This window comes from Leptinotarsa decemlineata, unplaced genomic scaffold, assembly GCF_025532065.1.
Source record: "Leptinotarsa decemlineata unplaced genomic scaffold, Ldec_3_MD MMD2_P_RNA_scaffold_12, whole genome shotgun sequence".
NCBI lineage: Eukaryota > Metazoa > Arthropoda > Insecta > Coleoptera > Chrysomelidae > Leptinotarsa > Leptinotarsa decemlineata.
Genome location: NW_027412526.1, coordinates 11,364,577 through 11,391,349, shown reverse-complemented (window position 1 = coordinate 11,391,349; position 26,773 = coordinate 11,364,577). Strand labels below are relative to the sequence as shown.

The window sequence follows — 26,773 nt, the reverse complement described above, 5'->3', positions numbered from 1 at the left end:
AGCACAAGTCGTTATACGGGTGGAGTTTTAATTTTTGTAAGGGAAGATGTTGAAGTTGAGTCAAGTAAAACTCATATAACTGACATGGTTTATTGGTGTCTGTTCATAAAAATCAAAATACGTAATAATATATGGAACATTGGGGGTCTTTATAGGTCTCCAAGTTCCAGTAAGCCTGTTTTTATTGATGCTCTGGAGGATGTGAGAGAAAAACATTTTTCTGATGGTAAAAGATGTTTATTGATTGGTGATTTTAATTTCAATTTTTTTAGTACTGAATATTATGAGCATAAAATAAAAACACTATTTAATATGTATGGGTTAGATCAAGTTGTTCAGGATTATACGAGATGTGGTGATTCAAAAACTTTAATCGATTATGTTGTTACAAATTATGATAATGTTAGAGCAGTTGTGAATGAACGTAACATCTCCGAGCATGGCATTATATCCATTAATTTATCCACTGAACACTTTTGATTGCCTGAAAAATCAATTACTTTCAGAAAATTTACAGATCAAGAGTATCATAATATAAATATGCAATTAATTTCTTGTAACTGGAACAATAACTCAGTTATTGTCGATAATATTTTACATGAATTGATTAATAATGTGTCAACAATTGTTAATGAAACTGTCCCTGAGAAAACAATATATCTCAAAAGTAATTATGTAAACTTAATGAAGATAAAAGCCAAACAGTCATTTTTTCGTTGCGTGAAGTGACAGATATCAGTAACCCTGAATATGTTAGGTTTCTAGGTGTATACATTGACCCCAAATTGACTTGGAATGTAAATATTGATAGACTTATAGTCAAAATATCCAAAAATACTTATCTCCTGAGGAACTTATAAAAAGTGGTATCAAAACCAGTTCTGAAAACAGCTTTCCATGGGATTATTCAATCTCACATATCGTATTCAGTACTTGTCTGGGGCCATGTGCCCAATGCATCAGATTTATTTGGCATCCAGAGAAGAGCAATTAGAATTCTTGATAACCTTTCTTACAGGCAAGACTGTAGAAATAACTTCATAAATAATAAAATACTTACACTTCCATCATTATATATATTGCAATGCCTGCTACATGTTAAAAAACATATAAGAGGTTATACTACACATGATGCAATCCACAGTTATAACACTCGAAATAATTCAAATCTGTATCTCCAGAACCATAGAGTCAACAGAACCAGAACTGGCGTAAATTATTATGCTCCAAAAATGTATAATTCGCTTCCCCAAAATATCAAAAATCTACCTTTGAAGGAGTTCAAATACAGAATCAAAAATTTTTTAATTAAAAAAGCTTTTTATTCCTTAGATGAATATTTTAGTGATGGTTTTCGAGACATGTAATACCACTTAATCATATATATTTTAACTTGTTTTATATTTCTATTTCATTGTTAGTTTGTTTTATTTGCACAAATGTATGTATATCTATAGTAATTGTCCATTTAACTATTCAAGTTATCTGAATATTTTATATTTTGCATTTATAGATAAGCAATATCTGTTATGACCTGTGTAAACTTTGTATTAGCACCAAATATACTACTACTACTATGTAATTTTACTATGTAAAATTCACCAGAATGGTATTCGACTCCCAGACAGCGAAGTTGCAAATAATTTCAATATACAATTTTCCAAATCTTTGGTCCAACAAAATAAAAACCTCAATTATATAGTTGATAACATACAGGTTTGTCCCAAATCAATTTTTTATCATCTTCTAACAGAGTATGATGTTATTGAGTTGATTAGAAGCTTGAAAAATTCCAACTCAAGTAGCCATGATGAAATATCAAACAATCTTCTTAAAAAATCTGTCTTTGAATTGTGTTGTCCTATAAAACATATTATAAACCTTTCCACTGAATATGGAGTATTTCCTGAAATCTTGAAAATGGCAATTGTCTCACCTGTGCATAAAAGAGGGGACAAAAACCTGTACGAAAATTACAGGCCAATTAGTCTACTCTCAAGTATCTCAAAAGTTTTTGAGTTGAATATCAAAAATCAGTTATTGTCTTTTTTCGCAAATAATAAACTTCTTTCCCCAAATCAACACGGATTTACTAAAAGTAAAAGCACAGAGACAGCACTTTACCAATTTAACGACCATATAATAAATGCACTCGATGGCAAATTAAGTATTTGCGGTTTGTTCATAGACTTTTCAAAAGCATTTGCTACTACGGAAATTGCGAAGATATGGTGTGAGGGGTGTTGCCTTGAATTTGATGAGGTCTTATTTAGAAAACAGAGTTCAGAACGTCAAGATTGGCGATAAAGTTAGCAATTTGGAAAAAATCAAACATGGGGTACTCAGGGTTCAATTCTTGGGCCTATACTATTCCTGATATATGCAAATGATTTGATGAGTTATTTTCATGAAATGACGACAGTTCAAGTAATAACATATGCGGACGACACAAACTTTATCATCAAAGCACAAGATGCATCAAATTTAGTAGATCGTACCCAAATTGTGTATGAAAAGGTGCAAACATGGGCAAAAAATAATCACCTTGAACTCAACATATCTAAAATCACGCTGATGAAATTCACAATGAGCAATGTTCAAGAAAAAATTTTTATATATAAAAACGAAGATCGACAAATTGAATCTTGTCCAACCACCAAAATGCTAGGTCTAACTCTTGATTATAAACTTACTTGGACTCCTCACATAGATACTCTCTGTAATAAACTAATAAAGAACTGTTATGCTCTCAGGTTTATGGCTGATTTCTGTAGTGAAAAAGTCTTATTAAGCTTGTACTATGCGACTATAAACTGCCATTTAAGATACGGAATCTTGAATTGGGGTACAAGCTCTTCTGCTGAAAGAGTGTTTATTCTCCAAAAAAGAGCCGTCAGAATTTTAGCTGGAATAGGGTGGAGAGATTCATGTAGAAACGTTTTCAAAAACCATGGAATACTTATAGTTGCCGGTTTGTATATCTATGAGTTGAGTAGTTATGTTTACATGAACAAACATATATTTCCAACCCAGCAACATAGATATATTACCCGTAATAGAGATTTTATGATGCCCAACACTCACAGAACGACCTTATTCCAAAAAAGTTTCCTTTATCTCGGCCCGAAATTCTTCAATAAGCTGGATGACTCAGTTAAGAACTCTCCTACGTTGAAAAGCTTCAAGTATAGATTAAAAAAAAATTTATTTGAGAAAAATTGCTACTCACTTGATGACTTCTAAGCATTTTCTCACGAATGTATGTAAATATGTATATATGTGTATATATATATAATGAATGTGTGTGTGTATATATGTGTATATATGTGCGTATACATATATATGTGTGTGTATATATATATATATATGTATTTATATGTATACATATGTATGTATGTATATGTGTGTATATATGTATATATATATATATATATATATATATATATATATATATATATATAGTGTAATACTCTAAACTGAAAACATTATCTTTATTTACGAGGAACTAATCTGTATTGTTCAACTTTTTATATATTCATTACGTACCAGAAGGGAGTCTGCCCCTTTTTTTAATGCGTTTTTTTGACGTTTTTCTGGTTTTTTTATAAAATGATGAAAAAAAATAATTTTATACTTTCAAACATATATAGTGTAATAGTTTAGTGTGAAAACGCTCTCTCCATTTACGACATATTGCTCTGACGTATTTCTTGTTATTGTATGAAGATATTGTGAAAAATAATTTTATACTTTTAAACAAGAAAAATAAATACTACTACTACTACTACTACTACCCTACTTTGATGATGAACTTAAAGGCATTGCGAGGGTGGTCTAATTTGAAGAACTTTGGAATATCTATAAGATCATTAGAAATCAATATGTTGTTTTAAGCTTTGTTTTATTTAAATTTAAAAATAGGAAGCGTTTAATGAAAGACCCTATATATCACTCATTGTAATTTGTCAATTTCAAAGTGAAATGTTTTCCCATGAACCTAATAAATCCATCGCACATTATCCAAAACAATACTCACCTGATGGGACAACAGAATCCACTCTTTTCATAAACTCCTCCATCTTTGCTCTCATTGAAAACTTAAGAGCATCTTTCCAATTCACCTTTTCTAAATTGACTATCTCTTGGGTGATATTAATTGTCACGCAGTATTGTGTAATCTCATTTTCATCCAGAAACTTCATATATATTTCTAAGCTACCTAGATTGGTGAGCACAGCTAACATGCAGTCAGTTCCTCCCACAAGACCTTGAGGTGACCATTCGGCGCATACAGGAGAAGCTTCTGCTGGTAATGCGTGTTTCAATTTACCAGAACGCTCCATGTTCATGAAAGTTTTGTACAATTCTTCTATCGAAATATATGGATGGAATGAATTTATGTTCAAGTCAATATCGCGACAAGGGGCATAATCGGATAAGGAAAAGAACTTTTTTTTGCAAGCGAACGAGGGAAATTCGTAAGTTACCGATCCATTCAGTGACAGAATGTACATGCCAACATCATTCACAACGAAAATTCTGTCATCATCAGAATAACCACACGCAAAATTTCTGGACAGTTTGTGAGTCAGTTTCAGATGATCTAACAGTTTTAATTCCAAATCCATGTTGGTATCCAGTGTTTGTCCCCAGACGTGTTTGACAAATAGCTTTTCTGAAAGTGAAACTTTGGTAAGTTTTCTAAAAGTACACAATCTGTTATACTAGATTACATTTTGTAGCATTATTATTGCAATTGAGCTGCTTTGACAACGCCGCACTTCGGTGGTCGTTGCAAACCTCACAATGAGTATTCCTAGCTAGCCATTACTGAATGGCCTTTAATGAATTATATAAGAATGTCCAACAAGTATCAATGGTAATAAAATCAACAAATAACGTATTCAAAAACACACTGATATGACAATTTCACTAAACAGTTTTACAAAAACGCAACACGTGTTTCGCCATACAATGGCTTCTTCAGGCGTGTCTTCACTAACTATATTCTACATATTCAATGCTTAATATGCTTAATTTTACAATTTGAAGTACCTACATTTCAAGTTTCTGATTTTTACCCAAGTTTGTAATGAAATAAATTAACTGAGCTTATGTCCCAGTTTCCACATATGAAAAAATATTTAGTAACGGGGAGTTATTCAATTCTAATTGATCATTCAGTAAATTACCTGAATTCTTGAATTTATTGATTTCTAAACATTCTAGAAGATTAGGTTTCAAATTTTTCTCTTCTGAATATAACACGTCGTATTCATGATTGCTAAAAGGTGGTTTGCAAATGTGGAATTAGTCTTTCTATTTACAAAACTACTTCTAGTCTCTTATATCCTTTGGTAAAATATTCTCCCTGTTTGGCCAATATACAGCCACAAGTCGGCTTATATGGTTCTGATCTATCCGACATCTAAGTTTTGTCGTTATTGTTTTTTAATAACTTTACTTACAGTATTATTCATTCTGGAAACTTCGTTTACACATTTTCTTCAAAAAACGGGCAATATTATTGGTGGGTTTACCCAAATATGACAATGTCCTATAACTGACATTATCGCATCTTGAATTTGGGTAGACTTGGTCCATGTCTTGCTTTTGTAGTTTTTTGAAAAGAATGGAGTCTGTAATATCTACCTTATAACTGTCGTTGACCGCGATTTATTTGATCAAATATAGGTGATATAAGCGATAAATATAGTTGTTCCACAAGGTAGTGTAATTGGACCTTTACTATTTATACTATACATGAATGACATCAACTGCTCTGTCATTTATTTATTTATTTGACACTTTGGTACATTGAGTACATGTGCTAAGTCATAATTAAAAAAACAAAAATAAAACTACAGAAGTTGAACAATACAAAAACAATAAATATGGTTCACGTCCACAAACTTTTACAACATAGAAGTATTATATAAAAAATCGGAGAAGCTCTAGCAAATACTCTCAAAATGTCATGAAAAAGTGTCGTGCAAGAATTCCTCAAGACTGTAGTAACACTTCTGTAAGAGAAGTTTCTTCACCTCAATTTTAAAAAGTTTTTCTGACTCGATTTTCCTTATAGATGCCGGCAAGTTATTATAACAGTTTGTTGTTGTTTTATTAGATGCCGGCAAGTTATTATAACAGTTTGTTGTTGTATTATTAATCTTTATGCAGATGATACTCTATTGGCAGTTAGTGGTGATTATGTGGAGACCTCTGTTCAAAAAATGAATGAAGAATTAATTAAACTTGAAAAATACTTGAAGGGAAATAAGTTGAAACTTAATGTACAAAAAACAAAAGCTATGATCATTTCTAATTACAATAGGACAAAAAATATAGATAAAGATAACATGACTTTAATTATAGAAAATACAAAAATTGAAATCGTAAAACAATTCAAATACCTTGGGGGTTGTATTGAATGAAAATTTAACATATAAGGAACACTTTATATCAATACAGACAAAAATTTCTAAAAAACTCTTTTTCTTCTTAAGAATAGCTGCTCACATATCGTTGAAAGCAAGATTGGCAGTTTTTAATGGTATCATTAAACCACACTTTGACTATTGTTCTACAATACTATTTCTATTAGACAATAACAGGAAAGCTTCTCTACAAAAACTTCAAAATCGTGGGATGAGATTATTCCTAAAATGTAATAGATATACTCCAATAACCCATGTTAGAGACTTTACAGTGGCAATCAGTAACCAAAAGATTGACTATCTCAGCAATGATCTTCATTTTTAAAATTGTCAAAGGTTTGATGCCAACTTATTTCAAACAATTCATCGAGTTTAATCATGAGGTCCACGAATACTGTACTAGAAACTAGAAGTGCAAACAATTTTCATGTGGATAGAGCTGATACCAGAAAAGGTATGAACTCACTATTCATACGAGGTTTAGTTGAATATAATTCCCTTCCAAATGAAATTAAAAAATGTGATACACTTGTATAGTTTAAGAAAAAACTCTCAAAATATCTGTAATTGTTATGAATGTAGTTATATTGTATTATAGATTTTCGGCTGAATTGAGTCAGTTTTTGTATAGTTTTGATATTTGTATTATCTCAATCTTACTTTGTTTATTGTTAATAATGTATTTTATACATGGATTCATTTATTGTATTATGTTTTGATATAGTATTTACTTAATAATCATTTATTGTAGAATTATAACTTTGTATTGTGAATATTAGGATTATTCCTATTCAATAAAGACTACTTACTTACTCAAACTCAGTTCTCTTTGGAAATTAATCTCAGATAGTGGAATATTCGAAAGTCTGTGAAGCATACTATTGAATGCAGCATCTTTATGCTGGTAAGGGTGTGTGGAGGAATTATGTATGATAATTTCCGTGTAAGATGGTTCGTGGAAAATTGCAAATTCATGTTTGTTTTTTTTCGTAATGGTCAAGCCAAGGAAATTTATTGAATTATTTATCTTCCTGAAACCAATGAAAGGGACATATGCTCAGGTGATTTAAATCCTTACAAACCTAGGTTTTTACCTAGGGCAAGGTATTTGAAATGTAAGTACTTCAGATTGTCAAATTAGGTGTATTAAGCATTGAATATATAGAATATAGTCAGTTAAGACAAGTCCGAAGAAGCCATTGTATGGCGAAACACGTGTTGCGTTTTTGTAAAACTGTTTGGTGAAAATCTCACAATACAGTGTTTTTTTGAATACATTAATTATGGACTTTCATCAAGTATTGGCCAATTCCATCATAAATTAACAAGTCTTTAAACCTTGGCGTTATTATTCAACCACGGTCAGATAGAAAACAAATCATAACATGGTGGCAGCGGTAAAGTGCGCGAAGTTTTTTTGTTTGAAACTGATAAAACACTGATAAAACATTGCCTTGAAAAGTAATTAACATTCGAATCTGCTTTGTTGTGCTAGACGAACAATTTATGAAGGATGATAGTTCCGGAAATGTTCAGTTTTCGTGGTAGAAACATTGCCAACAGTTGGAAACTATGGAGACAAAAATTTTAATTTTACCTGCTTGCCAGTGGAATAGCTGCAAAAGGGGATGAAATCAAGGTAGCAACCCCCATGAATCTATTGGGAGATCAAGGGATTCAGATTTATAACACTTTTGAATATGAAGAAGTCGGAGATGATAAAAAATTGGCTGTGGTTTTTGGAAATTTTGATACCATTTGCAATTCACATAGAAATATCATATATGAACATTTTAAAATCTTTAAAAGAGATCAACAACCGGGAGAATCCGTTGATCAGTTTGTAACTGCATTGAGGCAATTGGCATCCTGATGTGAATTCAAAAAGAAGGGCATACTGATCAGGGATAGGATTTTTAAGGTATCCAAGATCCAAGAATTCAAAAGAAGCTGTTGCAAATGGCTAACTTGCAATTGAATGATGCAATTGCTACATGTAGGGTCATGTAGGGCCTTTTGGTCGCTAACCAGAAAGAAATAAGTGCATCTTTGGCTACTGTTGGTGTTATAAAACATGTGAAACGAGTGAATTGTGCTTCAAGACACTGCAATTGTCAGGACAGTGATCAAAGAGGGAGCAGCTCTGAAGTTAACAGTGCAGCGACAAATAGTGCAACTGGATATACGTATCAGGAATCAAACACTCACAGGAATAGCAATGAAATTTTCAATCAGGGATGTAGTAAGTGTGGACAGAATCACCAAAGCGGTAAGAGCTTTGCATTTAATAGAATTTGTTCTGGATGTCGTCTGCGTGGTCACTACAAAAGGCTATGTCCAAAGAATACTAGAGACATTCATGAGGTGAATGACAATGTAATTTGTGACGTCGAAAGCACGTTTGATGAAAATTTTGATATTCATCAGGATGATCCCCAATAATAATAATAATAGCCTTTATTACCAAACACCTGAAAACCATTTACAGGGTTAACTAAGTATGTTAAAAAAGTAATTTAGATCCTTATAATTACAAAGTTACAATTTGAGAAAATGAATAACAAAATTATAATATAAAAAAATAAAATAAAAAAAAACTATACCAGAAAATTAAAAATTCTCCATGAAATACTGACATGCAGTGTCAACAATATATTCTAGGAAATCAAAATTGATATCACACAAATTTAAAATTATTGCAAATGCTAAAGATGAGTGACTTGAGATAAAAATTGGTTCTGGCCAGTCGATTGTAAACAGTTTTTGTACTTCTAGTTCTAAAATGAGGTAAACAGAAATTTATAAAAGATAACACCTCCATAGCATCCACATTGCTGTGCAGTAATTCATACAGAAAAATTATTCCAGCAAGTTTTCTATGTAATTCAAGACTTTCAATATTGAATGTTATGGTAAGAGATTCATATGGAATACCTCTCAGGATAGATACCATAAAATTTTAAGTAAATAAACTCTAGCAAACGACATTGAACTTTACCAATTAATGAATTAGAGCAATTGTAGAATGGAGACCATAGAACAGAGCCATATTCTAATTTTGACCTTACGTAGGCTACATAAAGAGATCTAATGTAGTTGGAAAAATACAAATTTTGATAAAATATACACCAAGATCTTTAATTGAGTTACTTTGTGACAGTGAAATGGTATCTACTCGATAATTGTACTCGATGACTTACATTTTCCTGCTATAAGACACTACTTTACATTTGGATGCATTGAGATATAGTTTGCTAACTTCACACCAAGTCTGTATATTTTCTAACTGTCGTTGCAATGTGTTACAGTCTTAGATAGTTTCAACAGGTAAATATATTTTCAAATCATCTGCAAAAAATAACTTATTACAATCGACATAATTACTGAGGTCATTAATAAATAATAAGAACAGAAGTTGTCCGAGATTCGATCCCTGAGGTACTCCAGATGAAGGATTGTAATAAAAAGAATCATAGCCGTTATAAGATACAAACTGTTTGCATTTAAGTAAGTAGGATTTAATGAAAAGTACTGCTGAATTATGGAAACCAAATTATTGGAGTTTTTGTAGAAGGATCATGTGATCAAGTGGATCAAATGCTTTAGCGAAATCAGTATATATCACATCAACTTGACCACGAATATCTAAGACATGACTAACATAGCGGGTCAACACAATTAAATTTGTTATGATGGATCTGTTTGACATAAATCCATGTTTTTGCGGAGATATGATTTTGAGAAGTTTTGCAAAATTCGATAGGATTGAGATAGGACGATAATTCCGAATATCAGATGGATCTCCAGACTTGAAAATGGGACAAACTCGTGATATTTTCCATAATTCAGGGAAATTAATATCTTTAACTGCACGAATGAAAAGTGTCAGTAAGGGATAGACCAATACACTGATGCAATATTTAACCAAAAATGATGGTATGTTATCAGGAAAAGAAGTGAAATTTTTAGTTCACGTGCTGCAATCAAGATTTCCTGTTCACTGATGTTTTCAAAGTTTATATTATTATAAAAACAATTCAAACAAAGTATTGTTTGGAAAATTGATTAATTACAAATGGGTTATTTCAGTAACCGTTTTGTAGATTCTATTGAGTAGTTTGAAACACATAAAATAAATTGGAAAGATTTCAAAATAAAAGTAGATACCAACCATCAGTCGAATCGAAATATTGAATTATTATGACTTCATTTAATTAAGCAACACAAACAACATTGTCTTCATATTCCGGACATAAAATCAACGTGATTGGTGTTGTTATTTTCATTTGTCATTATAAAGATACAATCCAGTCTTGTCAGTTATATGTTTTGAATTCAACAATACCTAAATATTTGCTTAGCTAACCGGCACTATGAGTTTTGAAAATAATAAGAAACTGTAATATAAGTGAGGTCAATGGTGACTGCATTCTTAATGATGAACCAAAAACAATTTTGGCAGAATACAAATGTGTATTTTCTTGTATTGGAAAAGTAAATAGGTTATGCAGAATAACTTCATCAGAAGATGCAGTTCCTAGTATTAGAGTAAGCCGAAAAATTCCAATTACATTGAAAGACAAAGTGAAGGAAAAACTTGATGATATGGTTACAAAGAATATTCTAGTCTAGTAACTGAACCAACTCATTGGGTTAATCCAATTATCATAGTTCCGAAAAGTAATGGGGATATTCTCATTTGCATGGATCTGCGTAATTTGAATAAATACATAGAAAAAAAATTATTTCACATACCAGCAAAAATGTTTATATTATTGGATGCTTCTTCAGCATTTCTTCAAATTCCTCTAACATATCAAATTTCTTTATTATGTGTGATAACCACTATTATTGGAAAGTACCGCTACCTTCATTTACCTTATGAAATAGCTTGCTCTCTGGAATTTTTTTAAAGATTTACATATGATTCATTGGGAAATTTAAAAGGAGTCATATCAAACTTTGAAGATATTTCAATTTTTGGCAAATCAAAAGAAGAACATGATTGCAATTTATTAAAATTAGTTTTCTGTAAAATCGAAAAGAGTGGTTTAACCTTGAACATGTAAAAGTCCAAGTTTCTCACAACTGAAGTAAAGTTTATAGACCACAAAATCAGCTCGAACAGTATCCCATTGAACGAACAAAAAACCAAAACAATTCAGGCGATGAATGTTCCAAAAGATAAGAAAGAACTTCTGGGCTTTTTAAGATTGGTTGTTTACCAAGAAATATTTATTCCGAATCTATCACAAGAGAGTAGCGTATTGAGAAAATTGTCAAGTGAAAAAAATGAATGGGTATGGACTAGATGAACAACACTGTTTCGACAGAATAAAACATTTGATAACATCATCAGTGAATTTATCCTATTTGGATTCTAATAAATCAGTCACTCTCTTGGTGCTACAATAAGTCAGGAAAACAAACCAATAGAGTTTTCATTTGTTTCCTTAACTGAAACACAGCAAAGATACAATCACATTGAAAAAATGGAACGATTGGTTTTTGGTTGTGAGCGATATTTAACCATTGAAACAGATCACAGGCCATTACTGGGATCACTGAAAAAACTGATGGATGAAATGTCGCGTATATGAATGAACGGAACAGTTATAGTTTGTGGCAGTTATATTTTATGAAATTCATTGTTACAGAGCCCTAAAGAATTTATTTAAATTAGACACGCTGGCGAAAAAAACAATTGTTTTCTGAAATAATTTGATCCTTGGCTTGGGAGCTTGGGAGTATGAATCCTGCTTAATTATTTCTAACTAGATTCAAATGTGGTCACAAATGCTATCGGTCTAGCGACAACCCCGAGTTGTTCATTAATATAATTTAAATAAATTTATGAACTTACTTCACAATTACTTTGGTGGGTTTTAATCCTTAATTCCCCTGTAATTATCTGAGGACAGGAACTAAATAACAGCTGGTATTTGTTTGGAGATGTGTGTTTTCAAAAATTCGAAATCACTTTGATTTTACTACTTCTGTGATAATTTTCCCAATTTTTATGGTATAGTCGTCTGTGTCACAGTACTACAGTACAGTATAAAGGTTATGTTTATGTTTTCTGTCACAGGTTATGTTCTCATTTGTTGTTCTTCTTCTTAGTTTTAGGCTTTAGCTAGCCGGTTAATACTTCTTTGGGGGATTATTAGAAGAAATTATCGTCTCATGTTGACGGTGCATGACTATTGAAAAAAACATCAGGCGAATTCTTAAATTCGACGGAATAACTTCATAAATTTTTCAACAACATTTCGAACATTACGATGTAGATGAATCCATCGATCCAGTCAGTGGATTCATTGATGAATTGAAAAACTCAACTGAATAATTGTTAAAACGGTATTTTGTAATTAGACAAAACTTGTATCAAATTCAAGTAGAACAAGTATCATAAAAAGATGCTAGATCTAAAATGGAAGGCAAAACAGTTTTCAAATTTGAATCTAGTGTTGTTGTTCTTCTTCTTAGTTTTAGGCTTTAGCTAGCCGGTTAATACTTCTTTGGGGGATTATTAGAAGAAATTATCGTCTCATGTTGACGGTGCATGACTATTGAAAAAAACATCAGGCGAATTCTTAAATTCGACGGAATAACTTCATAGATTTTTCAACAACATTTCGAACATTTCGATGTAGATGAATCCATCGATCCAGTCAGTGGATTCATCGATGAATTGAAAAACTCAACTGAATAATTGTTAAAACGGTATTTTGTAATTAGACAAAACTTGTATCAAATTCAAGTAGAACAAGTATCATAAAAAGATGCTAGATCTAAAATGGAAGGCAAAACAGTTTTCAAATTTGAATCTAGTGATATTTGTGTAAGATAGATGGTTGACGAAAAACAGATTTCTACAGATTTTTCAACAAATAGTCAGCAAAGTTATTCGTTTAAATGTTATCCTCACAAAGTGGGATTAACTCTGACGTCTTCAACAAATGAATTGAATCAACCTCCGACGGATGCACCAAACTCTTACGAAAGTTCGAAATAGATGAACCCTTCAATCTAGCAGACCACTGTTATAATCTTCATGCAGTCATTCTACACTGTGGTTCTGGCGTTGAATCAGATCATTATTACGCATTGATCAAAGACGAAACGGATTGATTTAAGTTTGACGATACTCGTGTCACGAAGTGTTCTGGCGATGTTTCGAATTTATTGGAACCTCTGGAGACACCCTACATTTTGTTTTATGAAAGAGAAGACATTGGCAGGTCAAGATCTCCAGATGATGTGGTGCTGCAGGTTTTTCCGGGTTTTCCTACAGCTGAAAAAGCAAATGTATTACTCGAATCAATGAAGTCGCCCCGGAGCGCTAATAAATTTTTATCGTTCCATAATTTCATGATTTGTATCATTTTCTTCTTTAATGTTAATATTAAAATATATTCTACTTTTCAATCCTACCAGTTTGGTTTCTACAACCAATCATTTCAATGATCTTTTAATATTTAGTTATGGAACAAATAAACCGTTGATAATGCTTACGCATACGTATATAAACAATATTTTTTTGTACCTGGAAAACCATCTTTGTCAAAGTTTGAACACATATATTTGTTGATTGATTTGCCGATTCCCAATATAATTTTCCATTTCTTCACTAGTTTCATTTTTTGATACATAATTATCATACCGGATCACTGAACAATACTTTATGGATTTACTAGTCATTATATGGAGTGTTGCCTTTCTCTTTTATGCGGGAGAATATAACAATAGATAGATATTACAACGTATATTCGAATGTTTGTGATTGTGATTCCTTTTGGCAATTAGCAACGTTTTCTATAGGCGTGACGTTCCAATTACAATTCCAAGATATGTCACCCACTTCATGGCACTCTCGAATATCATATTATACTTCAAACTTATCTTTTACTGTCACGTCCAAAATAAAAAAAACATTGAAATTGCTCATATTTTTTGAGCTGAAGGTTCTCAATAGCTCTTGGTTTTCTTGTACGGCGTTGCATTTTCAAACTTCCGGCAAACATGAAACTGGAAAGGATCCAATCTGAACTCTTGACAGAAAAATTCTGATTTATAATTCAAAGCAGGGGATCTTTTGGTTGCACCAATACGAAAAATTTATTGTCTATTGGTTTCTGAATAGGAATAAAATTTTCTTGATTCAATTTTTAGAAAATATCACAATTTTGCTCATGATACTTATGTGAAAGATATTTCGAAGTAACCTTGAGTAACTCGAATTATTTATATTGCTGAATCGACAAAAAGAAACCATACAATAGAAGTAAAATGTGAACGAGGTAGATTAGAGAGATGTGAATCGAAAATGAGCGTTAAGTTCAGGTAACGTCGTAATTTCTATTGAAGTAAAGTAATCAGGGCCGGATTTGAGGGAGGGCAGGCGGGGCTACTGCCCCGGGACCCTACAGGGAATAAGCCCCCACAATAAAGATAAAAAAACTCTTTTTGACGGGTCAGCTAGATTTCAGGGAAATCATCAACGACTTTTAATCACAGAGTTCCATCCGTTAACGTGGTAATTTCGTTTTTGATAAATTGTATTTGACTTTAACAAATTACTACATTCTTTGTTCATCTTTCACTGCCTGAACCACTGTGCATGCTGTTTTCGGCGAGTGCATTTTCTTGGGATGTGGGGGTTGAGCAAACCGGCCATCGGATGCCTGCTTCCACGTAGCCTCGCTGGATACGGGAATAACAGAATCACTTGTGGTTGTTATTCCCTAACTGAATGGCATCCCAACGATGGCTTAATCCTAAGGTGTGTGTAACCGTGCCGAGATTATGAATGACACTGCGCCTATCAGCTGTCTCTACGGAACCTTCCAGATACCGGGCGCCATCTCGTCGTAGCATCGCCTTGTCACGGTAATGCGGGGCTCTGCCGTGATTGACCTTCTTTCCCTAGCTACTAGTAGAACTTTTATGGACAGAGTAAACTTAAAAATTCTTTCTGACGCTGAGTCTATAGAGGAGATGGATGTCGAGCTTACGACTCCAACTGACTTTCCTGTGAATTTAATTCAGAAGCGAGTCTACAGAGGAGATGGATGTCGATTATACGACTCCAACTGACCTTCCTGTAAATTTAATTCAGGAGCGAGTCTACAGAGGAGATGGATGTCGAATTGACGACTCCAAAGGACCTCCCTGTAAATTTAGTTCAGGAGCTAGTCTACAGAGGAGATGAATGTCGTGTTTACGACTCCAACTGACCTCCCTGTAAATTTAGTTCAGGAGCGAGTCTACAGAGGAGATGGATGTCGAGTTTACAACTCCAATTGGCCTCCCTGTAAATTTAGTTCAAGAGAGAGAGAGAGTTTCTCAACTCCCCAACTCCTGATCCAACAACTGAACCTTAAAAAAAGGTTTGGTGGTGCAGCCAGGAAACGACTGAGTCGTCTCCTTAAGAGCGGGGTCCCTTATAAAACCGCCTTGCACCAATTTCTTAAGCTGCGTACGCTGAATCTGTCTCAGATGGAGGAACAAACCCTCCATGATTCACCAAAACCAGAGGTGAAAAGTCCTGCACGGCTGAATCTAAGGCATTGTCAGGTGTAGCTGACTTGCAAAAACCCTCATATGGGAAGGTTGTCGTGTGTATCAAGGTGGGAATCTTGCAACTTGACTATCCGACTACTTCATTAACAGAGCATATACTTTGTGCCTGCCCCGCTGGGGACCGAATCAGGTCTTTAGAGTTCGGCGGAGCCGAAAGACCACTCACCATACATACATTAAGAAGTTGAATTTATTTGACCGAGTGTGAATAGGTGTGAGCCACAATAAACCCTTGCGGGTTGCGGTGGAGGGTCGAATAGACCCACTTTCTTTGGACCTAACCTAACTCAACCTAACATTCTTTGCTGAAATAATTTTATTAGCTGATAATTTTTGAAATACTTGGCAGAAAAAAAAAGATTTCTTTCATTTGGAAAATTTTATTTGGAAAATAATAAATAATAAGTTGCCTCCACTCCTTCGTTGCCCCAGAGCTTCCAGACTTCCAAATTCGGCCATAACTGTAACTGTATTCGAATCATCGTTTAAACACCACGTGGAATAACTCATTATCACTCTGATTGACGACTGTCTATAAAATAATAATGCAATTTATTTAATGTTTATTCTAGGGTGATTCTGGTGAGATAATGACAACTATTTAACAATAGTGACTTGTTTCAGTCACTATTCTGTTCAGAAATTATAATAAAAATCATTTCTGGCACTACAAGCTTGATAAACCCTATGATCACTTGGTGTATAATTATCATTACTGCTATCACTGTTATTATAATAACCCCAGTACTTGTAATTAGTCATATCTTGGTTGTGGTAATTTACGTATTTTCTTTGTACTTTGTTCTCCCAGAAATGCCCGTGGTCATAATATCCCTTATTGTATTCATCCTGGTAGTTATCGTAGTCCCTGTAGTATTGGGGGGCATAACCTCCGTAGCCCTGCCAACTATTCGTGAGAGTACTGGACAGCAAATTGGCAGTAGTTTGGCTCAATTCTGTGCTCAAAATGTTGATGAATCGATTGATATCCATGGGTGTCTCTTCCTGCAGAGTTTGAGTCATGGCGATGATGTAGTTTCTCGCTAGCCTGAGGGTTTCGATTTTGGAGAGCTTCTGCGGAGCCGAATTGGACTCGGTGTGGGTCAAGTGGATCGGCATGTGGCTGTAAGTAAAAGTAAATAATAGTAATAATAATAATGATAATAAAAAATGCAGAAAGGTGAATGCAGTCAAGCTGCTGAAAAATAATTCCATGAAAATCAAAAGATAAATAGATAAGTACTTTCTGATCATTCCCATATTGATTTCAATTTGAGAGTCACTGGTAGACAGCTGTTTCAGCCTATTGGGCATCATCAGTACCGGGCAGGCGGTCCTCGATTGAAGACAAAATGTAAAAAACCAAGAAAAGTACTTGATAATAACTCCGTGGAAATCAAAAGATAAATAGATAAGTACTTTCTGATCATTCCCATATTGATTTCAATTTGAGAGTCACTGGTAAACAGCTGTTTCAGCCTATTGGGCATCATCAGTACCGGGCAGGCGGTCCTCGATTGAAGACAAAATGTGAAAAACCAAGAAAAGTACTAGATAATAACTGCGTAAACGCAAGCGAAACATAAGTGGAACCACCTATTGGTGTAACATCCAAGTCAACTTGCCCAGTTTTTATGTCAGTGTTGGTGGTTTGACCAATCAAGCGACAACTGCGGTAGCAGAAATTTGGGAAGCTAACCTGAAATGCCATCGGAAAACAAGGCCACATGTTTCTAGAAATGATATGAAATCGAGAAAGGTTAATGCAGTCAAGCTGATAGAAAATAATTCCATGAAAATCAAAAGGTAAATAGATAAGTACTTTCTGATCATTGCCATATTGATTTCAACTGCTATCGCAGTTTAATTTCAAACATAATTATGAGACAAGACGATTTATGCTTGTGCATGAGAACATTCCTGAACTATTTCTAGACACCAATTTCTAGTAATTTTTAGGATTTTCTCTGAAATGAACGTTATTACTATTGTTACGTTTTCTCGTAGATTCGACAATAATTAATCATTCTGTACAATCAAACTCAACTTCATTTCACTAATACACTGACAATCCAACACAAAATATCTAACTGAATTTCAGACTAATGTTCAAATGTCTATCGCCCCATTAGCGCAGTTCGCACTGCACTTTCCGAACTATACTGGCTCTTATAAAAGGTAAAACCTCAACTTCTGACTTATGATAACTCCAAAACAAGCTCTTTTTCCAATCACTAGAAATGCAATACTGTTTTCATGAGTATTGCATAGCATGTCCTGAAGACGCCATTTTGGTTAGTGAAATGCGCATCGAGAAGAGTATTGCATTTCTGATTATTGGGAAAAGTGCTTGTTTTTGATTTAGACTGACTCTCTTATGTTATGGCAATGATGTTATAACTTGATGGAAGTCTCCGAAAGATGGTGGAACATTGTCTACCAGACGCAGCGTACCAGAATTTTCGAGAGGGATACGAGTGGGGCTGTGCGTGACCCTGACGCAGTCCATGGGGAAGGTTAGCGTCGGCCGGTGTTACTTTCTTCGGGGGATAATTCACAACATATTTATTATTATATTAGTACGGTAGAATAGTGTCTCAACTCAGTACCCGCTTGGCTATTAACGAGAGGAGTTTATTCGCTGTTTCACCCATTCATCCAACCAAGACACGGAACGCTGTGCTTACAGATTGGTGGAGTGACCCTAATACAGATAAAGTTCAGTGCCGGACTATGACAATATTAGTGTGGGAACTCATAGTTGCAGAATCATTTGGACAATATAGTTTTTTCTAACTTTTATAGGACATGTAGTTGTAATTGATGTTTATAATCATATTTGAAACCCTTTTTCTTAATTTTTCAAAATATTTTTATTAAGTTGTAAAGTTTGATTTGAATTTCAATGATTTTTTTTTGTTTTTCGTTACCACCCAGGAAGCTGGGGGCCAGCTTCATCAAGGAGGGGAGATGTGTCAAATATAGGAAGCAATCATGAAATATTTCAAATTAATTTAAGTAAATACATGAATTGAAAGATGTTCCAACCTCAACTTCAATATTTTAACACAAAAACACTCAGTATTCAGAATTCCATCTTTTAATATTCCAAGTTCATAGACATCGAAATTGATCCGATAACAGGATATAGAATATAAAACAATCTCCAAATACGTAAACTTTGAATAGATTACATACTGAGCATTTTACCTTAGTACAGTGACCGGAATCAAAGTTGCAATGTCAGCGTATAATTCTTCATAAATATTGAGGGAGGTCAAGATCATGGACAGACAGTATTCAGAAATTCATTTGAGTATCTATTGATCATCAGCGATGCAGCACATCTCCTTCTCTTGAATCCTGCTGGGTGGCAGTATAATGTAAGTTTTTGGTGTTTTAATGTATTTTTTATTAACATTTGAGTGTGATAGAAAATAGAAAATAGAAAATTTTATGGACTATGACTCACAGATCTGCTGCAATATAGGTAGATACATCTGCCTATGATGAAGATAATCAGACCACCCACAGGAGTCGTATGACTTTTTGGCTTTGTGTAGCTGTATAGTCTTGATTTGAATGTTTGCAGACTGCATTTATTTCCAAATAGTTTGACTGTATGGTTATAGTAAATGTAAAATGTAGTAAATTCTTACATTAAATTATAAGGAAAGCTGATAATACTAATTTTAGATGATCAAATCGAGCAGCAGCGCATTCCTTCAATATTACAATGAAAATGGCCTTTCATCAAATTCAGATTACGGGTGCTTGATAGCCGTCACAACCAGTGCTTGCACTTCCCTACATCAGAGTATTATGGGAGAGGATAAGAAGAATTGGTTCCAAGTACAACATCAGAACCTGCTTCAGATCCGGTAACACTATCCGTAGCAGCCTCACGAAAACCAGGCCACCAAACGCGGAATGCGATTCCAAGAATTGCATTTACCGGATACCCTGTGAGTGCGGAAAATCCTATATTGGTGAAACTAAGAGGCCATTGAATGTTCGCATTGCCGAGCACAAGAAACACACACAGCGAGGGGAAACCAGCAAATCAGGAATAGCAGACCATGTTTGGACCCATCAACACAACATCGAGTGGTCCCAAGCTGAGATCTTGCACAGAGAGGAACATTGGTTAAGGAGAAAATTCAAGGAAGCCGCATACATGTTGTCCAACAACGTATTCAGCCAAGCCAGCGTAGAAATACGCAACATATGGAAACCCATCATCAAGAGAAAAATGGCCAACTCTCGCCAAAACGGCCATCTCCCACGGAACCAGTGAAGCGAAAAATGGAAAGCGGGGATAAGTGAAAGTACTCGAACGACCTATAAATAGTCATCTCTCGAAGGAATCAGTCCAGTCATCACCCGAAGACGATTGTAGATACTAACAATCGAAACGTCGTGAGCTAACGTGACTTGGAATCTCTCCACTTTTTATTTTTATTTTCATTATTTTTATTTATTCAATTGTTCTATTTTTACTTGTATTTTATTTCACTATTATTTTATTTCAGGTTTATTTTGGTTAATATAATTCTTATTTTCAGCTATCTCATTTTTAATTCTTCTTTTTTAGTTGTTTCAGGGATTTCAAATCATTTTATATAGTAGAAAATGGAAGTCCGAACTAGTGAAATTCATCATGAAACATTATCAATCACCTTCAAACTCAAGTAAAATCATTAGTCATTATGGAGGTAGTTTCTTTCAGGATACTTAAATTGTCATTTAGATTATACCTAAACTCTGGTGAAATTATTAGTCATTAGTTAGATGATGAGTTATATGATTCAAATTTTCATATAAAGCACCAATTATGTCGATTGAGTCAGTATGAACATGTCTGTATAACAAAAACGGTGTTCGGGTTTTATAAACCGTTCAGTAAACAAGTTAATCAAATCATTCATAAAAAGTACTGCATTCAAAAGAAAAAACTATATTCACTAATAAAAAAGAAACTACCTCTACCTATTAGAAACAAATTCACGAATCATAAATTTTATCGAAGGTTCAGTTCACATACACTGAAAATGTGTTGCTAGAAAAAGGTTTCAAATATAATATTGAAAATGAAAATAGCACTAACAACTTTGAAATTTTGGGGATCGAAAGAGAAATGGCATTGGGAGGGGCATTGAATAGCATTAATAACAAACACCAGGCGTCACATATCATAAAATCAGAATTATTTCATCAGTTCGGACTTCCATTGTCTAATATAATATAAATTGATTTGAAATTCCTGAAAAAATATAAAAAAAGGTTAATCGAAAATAACAATTTTATTTGAACAAAAAAAAACTGAAATTACAAAGAAATAACATAAAACCAAACAACAACCAAAAAAATATAGATCGAAATATTAATAAAAGCTGAAAATTAAAAATTATTATTAACAAAAAATTAAAAATAAAAATTAAAAGATTCCAACCCAAGTTACTTCACGACGTTTCGATTGTTAGTATCCACAATCGTGTTCGGGTGATAACTCTTTAATTTTCAGCTTTTATTGATATTTCAATTTTTATTTTTTTGGTTGTTGTTTGGTGTCATGTTATTTCTTTGTAATTTCAGTTTTTTTCTGTTCAGGTAAAATTGTTATTTTCGGTTAACCTTTTTTAATATTTTTTCAGGAATTTCAAATCAATTTATATTATATCAGACAATGGAAGTCCGAACTGATAAAATACACCACGGAACATTGTCAACCACCTTCAAACAAAAAATCAGAATTTTTGAAAGAAGGTAGTTTTACGAATGAATTGAAACTTGTAAAATCAATACGCAGTAAAATCAACGAAGATGATGTTAAAATTTTGTGAGGTGTAGTTTTTGAAATAAAGTATTTTCAATTGTGTATCGTGTCAATTGTGTATCGTGTCAATTCCATCACATATTTCCTTACCTTCTCAATCTATCCAATGCATCGTTCAAACCATGCATCCTGTTCCTCTCCCTGGCATTAGCTTTAGACCTCCTCAGCCGCACCTTATAAACTCTTTTCTGATTTTTCTTCGGGGTCTTGTCACTCTCCATCACAGCGCGGATATTTGAACACATCCATTTTCCTGACTTTATCCCGATCTAGCCAGAAGGACCCTTATATAAGGTCGCTGTTATCAGCATTGTTTACCTTCTGATTTACCACTTTATGTTCAGTTTCGGGTGAAGTGGAAAGATAAAGGACTGTTTATCATTCTCACCATATGTCACCGCACATGTTTCGTGAGAAATACGAAATCAATTAGCGGATTAGTCCTGGATGCAGGTTTAATTATCTTTGCCCGATAAATATCGTGGCATATGGTCTCTCTGGGTGTTATCACCAGTTTTTCTTGATAAAGTGGAAAATTGGTTGGAGTTGGGAAAACACTATGAACTTTGAAAAGGATAAAAGCAAAATATATGATGGAATTGGCCGATACTTGATGAAAATCCATAACTTACGTATTCAAAAAATACTTTATTGGGAGATTTTCACTAAACGATTTTACAAAAAGGCAACACGTGTTTCGCCATACAATGGCTTCTTCGGGCGTGTCTTTACTAACTTATTCTACATATTCAATGAATAATATACCTTATTTTACAATTTTAAGTAGGTACCTACATTTCAAGTACCTGATAAGTTTACTTATGTCCCAGTTTCCACATTTAAAAAATATTTAGTAACGGGAAGATATCCAATTCTAGTTGATCATTCAGTAAATTTCCCGAATTCCTGAATCTATTGATTACTAAACATTCTAGAAGATTGATTTCAAACGCATCACTTCTAAACACAGTGCATTTCTTTAATGTCCCCCCCTTTTATTTTTTGAACGAGTCAACTCAACAAATTTAAATTTGGGATAATGAAATTAATGCATGAATGCTTCATTTTGAAGTGAAATTGACCGATGAAACTTTCAAGATGGCGACTGTGGGCCATCTGGGAAAAAAATTAAATAGAAAGGGGGTCTTGTGACACATCATTTTGAAGCTCCTGACGAATATTTCACAACCCTTGAATATGACGCCAAATCTTCTCGTACTAGAAAATGGCGGAACATTTAATAAACTCCTGTTTTAGTGACTACTGTACATCTTTTTCAAACGGCAATGTTCACAGACAAAATTGCTGTTATTGATGTGACACCAACCCTCACGTTTTCGGGAAACACATACCCAATATCCAGAAAAAAAATAACGTTTGGGCAGGAATATTGGGAGACCATATTGTACAACCTCTATTTATTGATCAAAATTCAACAGGTGAACTGTATTTGAATATGCTGGAAACTCATGTTCTTCTGCTAGAAGGTGTTTTGCAAATGTGGAATTGGTCTTTCGATTTACAAAACTACTTCTATGCTCTTTAATTCTTTGGGGAAATGTTCTCCCTGTTTGGCCAATATACAGTGTTGGGCAAGATCCACAAGTCCGCTTATTTACTTCTGATTTTTCCGACTCCGAAGTTTTATCTTTGTTTTTAACAAATTTACTTAAGACTATCATTCGTTCTGTAAGCTACGTTTACGCATTCTTTCTTCAAAAAACGAGCATTATCATTGATTGGTTAACTCAAATATTTCAGTGTCCTTTATCTGATGTTATTGCATATTGAATTTGGGTTGACCAGGTCCATAGCTTGATTTTGTAGTTTTTTGGAAAACTCAGCTCTCTCTGGAAATTACTCTCAGACAGTGAAATATTCAATATTCGGTGAAGTATACTATTGAATACAGCAAATTTCTGCTAGTAAGGGTGTGTGGAGGAATCATTTATGATAATGTCCGTGTGAGATGGTTTGTGGAAAATTGCAAATTCATGTTTATGGATGATGGATGGAATTGACATATTCAACGAACTCACCTAATTGTCTATCTGTAGCAGTAAAATAGACTAAGATATCATCTACATATATGTACCAATACAAAAAACTATTAGTTAGCCGATTATCATTGATTTCATACTCTATGTTATCCATGAAAATTTCCGCCAGCAAGGGACTCAAAGGGTTCTCCATTATTAGTCCTTCACTGCATGAATATAATTTTTCGTCAAACTGGAAATAATTTTGAGATAGATAACTAGTAAGTAAATCTAAAATTTCCTGTTTTATCAGTGGATTCACGTGGTTTATGTCTAAGGGACACTCAACCCAGTATTTCGCCAATTGAAAAAATTGGACTGGTTGAGTGTCTCTTAGAATTGTTATCGAACAGTGTCATATTTGGGTGAACCAACCAATAACATTGCCCATTTTTTGAAGAAAGAATGCGTAAACGTAGCTTACAGAACGAATAATAGTCTGAGTTAATTTATTAAAAACAATAAAGACAAAACTTCGGTCAGATAGATCAGGAGTATATAAGCTGACTTATGGCTCTAGCCCAAAACTGCATATTGACCAAACAGGTAGAACATTTTCCCTAAGAAATAAAGAGCATAGAAGTAGTTTTGTTAATAGAAAGACCAGCTCCACATTTGCAAACCTCTTTTTAGCAGAAGGATATGAGTTCAATAATGCATACGATGTGTTACGATTTAGAAGATCTTCTAGAATGTTTAGAAATCAATAGTTTCAGAAATTCGGGTAATTTACTGAATTATCAATTAGAATTGAATAGCTTCCCGTTACTAAATATTTTTTCAAATGTGGAAACTGAGACATAAGCTTAGGTAATTTAATTCATTACAAACTACAAACTAGGTACTTGAAATGTGGGTACTTCAAATTGTAAAGTTAGGTATATTAAGCATTGAATATGTAGAATTAGTTAGTGAAGACATTCCCGAAGAAGCCATTGTATGGCGAAACACGTGTTGCGTTTTTGTAAAATTGTTTTAGTGAAAATCTCACAATGAAGTGTTTTTTGAATGCGTTAAAAACAAAATGTTTAATTTTCTGGGATATATTAGTAGAGCAATGCAAAACTTTTTGAAGAGGACAAAATTATTAACAGTTTGAAAATAGTAACAAAGGAAAGGAAATAGTGTGCTCATCACGGGTGAAATAAAATGAAGTTGATCGAAGGTACGGTGGATGAAACGGGAATCTACAACTTTTGTGTTATTTACAATATTTGGTGCTAAGGGCGGATTTAGATCTAAATTTCGGTGGAGGGGAGTAATTTCTAAATTTCGAGGGGTAATTTTCAGAAAGAATAATTTATATATGAAAGTATGTGCGTGTATGTATTACAATGCCCATCTGAATTTTCAAAGCTAACATTGTACCCAAACATCAGAACTACAAGACTCTTCTCGACGCCCGTTTCACATGCGAAGTTGTTATCTTCAGAGAGATGAAGTTCACTAATTCCTAGCTCTGACACTAATCTCCATTTATATCTAACAGGGTACAAATTCCCTCCAAGAAACACATCAATGATTTTGGGTAAAAAAAAGAAAGGAAGAATATCAAATGATTGAAAGAGTGTATCCTATCCTCGTTTCTATACCAAAAACTTTTGAATATTTGAGGGTCAATGGATCCGATATGGAGATGATGTAGTTGCGATTTTTGACACAAAAACTGTAAGGTGGATGATTTCGTATCGACTGCTAATATCAGATTTCCGACAATTAAGTTCACATATGAAATGTAAAACAACCAGGAGTTTTCATTCTTTAATGTTTTAGTGATAATAAGTAACCAGAGTTTAGAATTTGATGTTTATAGGAAACAATACCAGTACTTTCACATATATTCCTGATAGCTCACCCTATTTTTCATAACACAAAATGACAGGACTGAACTGTTTTGTCCATAGTTTTTTTACTCTCTTCTTGCACGGAGAAATTTACGATATAGCTGATCGCAACGAGTATGGTCCAGGGTTCCTCAAACTATTTTCATTCACAACCCAATTTATGATATCAATTCAGGTGAAATTCATATATATGCAGATACACTTCATGTTCTTGGAACCTTGGCGTGTTATTTGATTCTCATATGAGGTTTGAAAAACACACCAACAAACTCATAAACGAGCCTATGCCTCCCTCAAACTGATATATGGTAATAGGCACTGCCTATCAATAGAATTGAAAAAAATGTCATTTGAGAGCTTAGTACTAGCACAATTGAATTTTGCAGATACTCTTAGTGGGTCACTATAAATCAAAATCAAATTGAAATTATATCTTTTTCAAAATCAATAACGTGATAAACTTTTCACCATTCCGCTTTTCTATCTTCTTTTTTCTTCTATGATTCTCCCCTCTCTGAGTGATTCATGACCAATAATAGTTTGTTTAGTTTTTGTATCATAATATTTTTAGCTACATCGTCAGTCACTGATCTTTATTCATATACTTATGTCAATGTTTATGCTACTTTAATACCCATGCAGAGATTCTTTTAGGTTGACGGGAAGAACAGTTTAGCAGTTATTTGCATAGCTGCGAAAACTGAACTTTGCTTTTTACTATAACTTGTTATATGTAGTTGGAACTCGTAATGAAGTCTTTTATTATTATTATTTTTTCGTGTGCTCTGGTCACGCCCTATCCCCCGAAGCCTCGATACATTCGGGAGGGCGCGCCAGCATCATCAACCAATGACCACTCCCGACACCCACGGTGTCGGGAGTGGTCCATATAAAACAGATGGGTGACCTTGTGCCTCCGGTTTCCGGGGGTGCCACAGTTATTCCTTTGAGTATTTCTGAGCGCAACGGATAATGGCAATAGTGAGATGCAGAATAGAAGGGGACTGAGGGAATTACCCTGAAATACACTCCTTC

General features: G+C 33.8%; 2 protein-coding genes across 4 annotated transcripts in view; both read right to left on the bottom strand.

Annotated features, from left to right (window-relative positions):
• LOC141481858 (uncharacterized) overlaps positions 1-14,349 on the bottom strand; it is a 39,282-nt gene extending 24,933 nt beyond the window's left edge. Inside the window, exons 1-3 of one of the 3 annotated variants that reach the window (XM_074174182.1) lie at positions 12,301-12,618; positions 9,638-9,785; positions 4,037-4,675 (exon numbers count right to left, since the gene is read on the bottom strand). In XM_074174182.1, the coding sequence (XP_074030283.1) occupies positions 4,037-4,628 (592 nt within the window). In that variant the 5' untranslated portion in view covers positions 4,629-4,675; positions 9,638-9,785; positions 12,301-12,618. Of the gene's footprint in view, positions 1-4,036; positions 4,676-9,637; positions 9,786-12,300; positions 12,619-13,983 lie in introns of those variants that run through there. The other 2 variants (XM_074174169.1, XM_074174174.1) reach the window with 2 other exon arrangements.
• A 2,218-nt stretch (positions 14,350-16,567) lies between these two features.
• LOC141481857 (uncharacterized) lies at positions 16,568-22,134 on the bottom strand. The gene is made up of 2 exons (XM_074174160.1): positions 21,946-22,134; positions 16,568-17,142 (listed from the first exon to the last, which is right to left on the bottom strand). The coding sequence occupies exons 1-2, from the start codon at positions 22,098-22,100 to the stop codon at positions 16,656-16,658; spliced, it is 642 nt and encodes a 213-aa protein (XP_074030261.1). The 5' UTR covers positions 22,101-22,134; the 3' UTR covers positions 16,568-16,655.
• Positions 22,135-26,773: the final 4,639 nt, after the last annotated feature.

Coding starts and splice junctions, on each gene's coding strand:
- LOC141481857 (XM_074174160.1), bottom strand. CDS start 22,100: ATGTGTTCAAATATCCGCGCTGTGATGGAGAGTGACAAGACCCCGAAG. Junction 17,143..21,945: donor GCATTGGATAGATTGAGAAG/GTAAGGAAATAT, acceptor TTTTACTTACAG/CCACATGCCGATCCACTTGA.